The 6301-nt window shown below is 44.6% G+C and overlaps 1 protein-coding gene across 3 annotated transcripts; it reads left to right on the top strand.

Annotated features, from left to right (window-relative positions):
- Window positions 1–1010: 1010 nt before the first annotated feature.
- Window positions 1011–6101, top strand: TRNT1 (tRNA nucleotidyl transferase 1). 3 transcript variants are annotated; one of them, XM_075513909.1, is made up of 8 exons: window positions 1011–1148; window positions 1304–1451; window positions 2207–2400; window positions 2974–3112; window positions 3364–3490; window positions 3713–3906; window positions 4089–4339; window positions 5648–6101. In XM_075513909.1, exons 2-8 carry the CDS (start codon window positions 1304–1306, stop codon window positions 5894–5896), a joined length of 1302 nt encoding a protein of 433 aa, XP_075370024.1. In that variant the 5' UTR covers window positions 1011–1148; the 3' UTR covers window positions 5897–6101. The 3 variants fall into 3 exon arrangements, with proteins under 3 accessions (XP_075370024.1, XP_075370026.1, XP_075370025.1); XM_075513911.1 differs by having other exon boundaries at window positions 1025–1148; window positions 1336–1451; XM_075513910.1 differs by having other exon boundaries at window positions 1048–1144.
- The last annotated feature ends 200 nt before the right edge of the window (window positions 6102–6301 follow it).

Genomic DNA, 6301 nt, shown 5'->3' with positions numbered 1-6301 from the left:
AAACCTTTTGTGCTCATAAGCATTCTCCTGTCTGCAGTGAGGTGCTGATTTGTTAGGTGCTTAAAAGGCTGGATAGATCTGTGTAACATTTTTTTCCCGGTTACCAAGAAACCTGTAGCACTCTCTTTGCTGAGACAGAGATTTATTCAGGCTTCAAAGGGAAGCACACTCCCAATTAACTTGCTTTTGGGTGATCTCCTCCTTCAGGCTCCAACTCCTTCCAACCCTTCTGAGATGCCTCCTCGCAGGGGCAGTACAGGGAGGAGTGACGAGAGCTGCGGCTCTCCTGAGCCCTGGGGATGCGCAGTTGGCCAAATGCAGTGAAATTTCAGTAGTTTCAACAGCAGTGAAATTACATTTGTGAGGATGGAAGGACTGACCCCCCGAACTGCACCAAATCCCCAGGACTCCCACATTATCTTGGCTTGTCCATACGTCTCCACACAGTAAAGAAAACCTAAATCAATCCAGGCTGATAAACGTAAACCTTATACTTTATACTGAGTTGCTGCTCATAGTTCAGCAGCTATGAGCTGGTGGATACAGTTCAGCTGCTGCCAAGGTTAACACCGGCGTTGGGCTGTTCTGGTGACTATGGAAGCGATCTCACAAGTGGTGTGTTGGGGTAATTAGGCCGTTTCTTTTGTCACGGTGGTGTCATTAGCAGAAGACGTGTATTTTTTTCCCTTTGTAATCCTCTTTTTCTCTAAACTGGTATCAAGCCACAACTTGATAAACCTTTCATGTTTCGTACTGTTTCTTTTGTAACTCTCTTCTTTCGTGCTGTATTTCTTGGCAGGACAAACGCTCATCTGCCTTCCCATAGCAGAAGACGCTGGCGGGCAGACCTCTGAGGGCTTCACCTGCGGCTCCTCAGCACTCAACCGCGCAAAGCCCCTTCCGTCCCTCTCCGCCCGGCGCGCCCCCAGCCCCGGCTCGGCCGGGCCCTTCCCGCCACCAGGGACCTCGCTCCTCCCCGCGCTCCCCTCAGCGAGGCCCGGGCCGCGCCTCCCGCCGGGGGAAGGGGCGGGCCGGGCCGCGTCGCGCCGCTGAGCTCATCGCGTGGCGCCGGGCCGAGGCCGGGCGGCAGGAGCCGGCTCCTCGGGCCTAGCGCAGCCGCCTCAGCGCGCCGGGAGCCCCGCCGGTCGGTGCGTGCGGCGGGGCGGCCTGGGGACCCTGTGCCTGCGGGGAACGGGGCCTGTCCGTGGGGCGGTTGGGGCGCGCCGGGGGGAGAGGGAGGAGGCCGGGCCGGGGTCCGTGCGGCCCGGCCCGGCTGACGCGTCGTGTCGCTGTTTCTTCCCAGATGTGGGCTGAGGTGTTGCTTCTGCCCCGCAGGGCCGGGCTGCGGCTGCTCCCGCCGCTCCGGCTGCGGCACCGAGCGCCGGGCGCCATGAAGCTGCAGTCCCCCCAGTTCCAGGCGCTCTTCACGCCGGGGCTCCGCAGCGTGGCAGGTGAGTGCGGCCCGGCACGGCCCGGGGGGGCTGGGCCCGGGCATCGGCGGGCTGAGCCGCGGCCCCGAAAGTGTCCCCGCTTGCTGTGGCGTGAGGAGGCCCGAAACGCCGGCCTGGAGAGCCGGGGCGGCGCACGCTGCCTTTGCGCCTTGCGTCCCGTCGCTGCGGTAGGCGCAGCCCCTGATCCCCTTAGGAGGGGAACGGCCAGGGGCTTTGTGGCCCGGTCGCGGGAGCTAAAGGGCAGCCCGGGTAGCTGTTGTGTTCTGGGAGGCGTGTGCTGCTCTTCAGCTCTGGCCACTGTAACTTTAAAATGACTCAAAGCACGTGGCGGAGCTCGGTTTTCATCAGCTGTCGTGAGGTATTGTTCCTGAACAAATTTGCATTCACGGTTCACTGTGCTCTGCCATAAGTAAACTAAGTGCTTTTCCCTTGTCGGCTACTAGCTGCTAAAAACGCTCCCCAGCCCAGAGTCCCCCAGTATCACTTAGCACCCTGTTAATATTTAGGTTATCAGAAGTGCTCTGGATAAATATATCAGAAATGACTGGGAAAATACCTGTGGGTGCTCAGCTGTGTACCTAATTTGTGCATTTTTGCATGAAGCTGTGAGGTATGTACATACTTGCTGCTTACTGCATATTTGAGTATGTATTCCCACATCTACGATCTTAATTTGTGAAGAGGTAGGTTATGGCTGACAGTGTGCTATGGTTTTTATTTGAGAGAATGCTTTATGATTTTCCTTTCCTTCCCAGAATTGTTTGAGAAGAAGAACTATGAGCTGAGAATAGCAGGAGGTGCTGTGAGGGATTTACTAAGTGGAATGACACCACAAGATATAGATTTTGCTACTACAGCTACACCAGCGGAGATGAAGGAAATGTTCACATCTGCTGGTGTTCGTCTGATCAATAACAAAGGAGAAAAACACGGAACCATTACTGCCAGGGTTGGTTTATGTTTTGACTTGGATCTTTTCTAGCTGTATCTGTGGATGTGCAGCGTATCCAGTAGAAAACTGGTAGCGTGCTCCTTCTTTGTTAAAGTATCACAGTAAGCGTTTAAATGAGACCCTGCTTTAAAGTATGGAGTGATTTTTTGATTACTCTTTGTTTGTAGAATTCAATTAATTACCATATTTACCTCTGCATAACCCGTTCATGGTGCTGTGTCACCGCTAGAAAAGATAATGTAGGCTGCCCACATGTTCAGATAATGTGGGGAAGTTGATCCTAGTGTTTCCTGCTCCTGATTTCCCAAGTCTTGCTTCCTCTACCTTGCTTGTTCCTCTGCCTCTTATTCCATCTTCTGCAGGCTATCTAGAAAATGAATAATGCAAGGATTATTTTCAGGTATTCGTATTTCTTGATTGTCTGCTCTGTATGAAAACATGGTACATGTTGGTTTCCATGTATCCAGCTTGAGTGCTAACTCTATACAAACATGAGGCTGAAAAAATATATAGCTTTTTACATTTGTATTCATGATTGTGTTGAAGTAACAATGTCTGTGGGATTTTCAGCTCCATGAACAGAATTTTGAAATTACTACTCTTAGAATAGATGTTGTCACCGATGGACGACATGCAGAGGTAGAATTCACCACTGACTGGGAAAAGGATGCTGAAAGGAGGGATCTGACTGTCAATTCCATGTTTTTAGGTAAACTCTTTCAAAAGCAAATATTTAGATGAAACACTGCTTTTCAAATTAAGCCAGTAAATTCTCTCAGTCTGTTTTAATTTTGTTTGTTTGTACTGCTGTCAGCTGAAAGGTCTGTACAAATATGTGAGATCTGAAAAAGCAGGTCAAATCACACAACTTGTCTTCTGTATTTTCAAATGAGAGTGTTTAATTGTGCCAGCCATGTTTGTAAATTCATATTCTTCTGGGTTTTTTTCTTCTTTTTCTAGGTTTGGATGGGATGCTGTATGATTTTTTTAATGGATATGAAGACTTGAAAAACAAGAAAATTAGATTTGTAGGAAAGGCAAGTGAGAGAATACAAGAAGATTATTTACGAATCCTAAGATATTTCAGGTACTAGGCTTTGCCTTTCCTAGATAAAGAAATGAACTAAGCATTGGAGAAGGTTTCAGAAATGTGCAAAAAGAGATCAGTGATGTAAAAGTCATATTGTTAAGTTTCCTCTAGTATTATAAATCAGAATATTTAACACTGTCGTGACGTTGATTCTCTGAATAGCAGTTATAAATGGAATAATTGTTCTCAATCTAACATACAGAGGTTTTATTTGGGCAGGTTTTATGGAAGAATTGCAGAAAGACCTGGTGATCATGAACCTAGTACACTGCAAGCAATTACAGAAAATGCCAAAGGTTTGGCTGGAATATCAGGAGAAAGGATTTGGGTGGAACTGAAAAAAATTCTTCTTGGAAACCATGTAAATCATTTGGTTCGACTTATGTATGAGCTGGATATCGCCCAATACATAGGTAAAGTGAAATGTAGATTGATTTCCTACTCCTTTATCATATACAAACAGAACTGCAGCATGGCAAAGTGAGATAAAACTTTTTACCTAGAAAGAAATTAGATTTTTTTTTTTTTCTCCCCGTGTGTTAACATCCACTTTTCTTACGCTTGTTCTTGCACTTTTTTGTGTGTATCCCTTTAGGACTACCACTTGATAGAAGTTTAGAGGAATTTGACAGAGTCACTAAAAATATTCAAAACCTGTGTCCAAAACCGATGACTGTTCTGACATCATTGTTCAAGGTGAAGGATGATGTCACAAACCTTGATCTGAGGCTGAAAATCTCAAAAGAAGAAAAAAACCTTGGCCTTTTTTTAGTGAAGCACCGGCAAGAGTTAACCAAAGCTATGGGTCCAGAACCACTTCGCCCATATCAGGACTTCATAATGGATGTAAGTGTTTCATATTGCTTTATTTTGTTCTTCACAGTAAACTGAATTTACAGTTTTACAGAGTAGCAGAGATGACAATGCCTAGTGGAAAGAAAGGGCCTTAAAAGAGTCAAGTAAGAGCCATTTCAGCGGTAGGCTTGTTTATTGGTCTTAGGCAAATTTTTGCTGGGGTTTTAAAGACCATGATATTTTCATCAGAAAGATGGGATGTACTGAAAAAAGGATTAGCCAAATTTGGATTGCTCCCAGTGTAATACCGTCACAGTAACTGGAAAAATATGTTTCTGTATTATTGATACCAGTTTCAGTTAGCTGAGGTGGGGTTTGTTTGTTTGGTTTTTTCCCCTTTGTTTTTCCTCTGGAGAGGGGACCAGAAATTAACAAGAGCTATTGCAAATGTCCTGGCATGTCTCTGCAATATAAAGCAGAAACTTTGGTATAAAAAGATTTTTTTCCTTTAGTAGAGTTTAGTTTTGCAAGAGGAGAAATAGCAGACATTTCTACTTGGGTTCAAAAGCTTTTTTCTTTCCTTTCCAAAATACTGAGGCTTTAAATTAATTTTTTAGAAATTATTTCAAACAAACAAAAAACCCTGCCATACTTCTAGCAGTTCGGAGCACCTTGTGTTCCGTAGCAACTTTTTGACTGGATTTAAAAGCCTACCTTCCACTCGGGCTGAAAAATGTCATATTCAGTCATCTGAAAGAGAAGTTTCCTGTGAACGTACCTCGGGACAGACAGCTTGCTGTACTGTCCCAGCTGATCTCCCCTTCTGCATTAAAACATGAGATAGGATCTGCACCTCAAGAGACTCCAGCTTTTTTATGTGCAATTCAACTCCTTGAATTGTGTATTGAAAGTCGGTGCAATTCCTGGAGCATCCGTATGTGTTCTTCGTGAGGAGTACTGTTAAGTGGGCAACCTGTGATGTTCTTCCACAGCAAAGTTCAAGTCATTTTCAGGTGAAGTTCTGCACTTTTATCGCAGAACCTGAGCCTGAAGGCGAGAGACGGCAGTCTCTGCAGTGAGGCCTGTCTCCCACAGGAAAGGTAATAGTTCCTCTCCAATTGGAGGCTGAAGATAATGGTTACAGCTATTACCTGGAATTCAAGAAGTCTCCAAGGATTTCCCAGAGCCTCCAAGTTAGAACTGAGTTTTAAAACTTGTGAGGCAGAAGAGATCCTTGCTTTCATAGTTCCAACTCCTCCAGATGTTGCCTAATAAGGTGTCATGGGAATAACACAATGTCGAGCACTGTTTTCTATTGTTTCATAGTGAATCTTCTCTTTTGGTTTTTTTTTCTTTTAGTCTAGGGAAGCTAATACAAATTCCAAGATCTATGAGCTTCTAAAATACCAAGGAGAAGACCATCTTTTAAGAGAAATGCAGCAATGGACTGTTCCTTCTTTTCCTGTTAGTGGCCATGATTTAAGAAAAATGGGAGTGTCTTCTGGAAAAGAAATTGGAACAGCGTTACAGCAGTTAAGGGATGAATGGAAGAAGAGTGGATACCACATGGATAAAGAAGAACTGTTAAGTTGCCTGAAGAAGTTGTAAAATTGAATAATAGTAGAGAACTGTTTGTGCCCTGTTCCAAGTATAACTGAGATACCAGTAAATATTCTGTCAGTGGTGTGGCAGCCAATATAGCATTTGTCATATTTCAGATCTTCAGACAGCACCATTCTCCTCTTACTAATTCGTAATTTCTGCAAAAGAGAAGTTTAATTTTGTAGTAATGTAAAACGTTATTTGCCAAATACCACAGTCTCTACCTCTTTTTGTTCTATTTTAATGATAAATATTTAACTACTTTATCTTGACTCTGGGGCATCAGAGGTGACACCATGATTTTTCTCATCCTGACTTTGCTACATCTAAAAAAAAAAAAAAAAAAACCAAACAAAAAAAACCCAAAAAAGGTGTTTCTGTCCTCTAGATAAAATCATGGGGGTTTTTTGT

This window comes from Mycteria americana, chromosome 11 (genome assembly GCF_035582795.1).
Source record: "Mycteria americana isolate JAX WOST 10 ecotype Jacksonville Zoo and Gardens chromosome 11, USCA_MyAme_1.0, whole genome shotgun sequence".
In the NCBI taxonomy this organism is placed as follows: domain Eukaryota; kingdom Metazoa; phylum Chordata; class Aves; order Ciconiiformes; family Ciconiidae; genus Mycteria; species Mycteria americana.
The sequence above is the reverse complement of the archived record's forward strand: the minus strand, read 5'-3'. Positions and strand labels throughout refer to the sequence as shown.

Excerpts from the sequence above, each read along its gene's own strand:
- TRNT1 (XM_075513909.1), top strand. The coding sequence starts at position 1,304 with ATGTGGGCTGAGGTGTTGCTTCTGCCCCGCAGGGCCGGGCTGCGGCTG. Across the intron at positions 1,452-2,206 it reads GGGGCTCCGCAGCGTGGCAG|AATTGTTTGAGAAGAAGAAC; the intron begins GTGAGTGCGGCC and ends TTTCCTTCCCAG. Across the intron at positions 4,340-5,647 it reads ATCAGGACTTCATAATGGAT|TCTAGGGAAGCTAATACAAA; the intron begins GTAAGTGTTTCA and ends TTTTTCTTTTAG.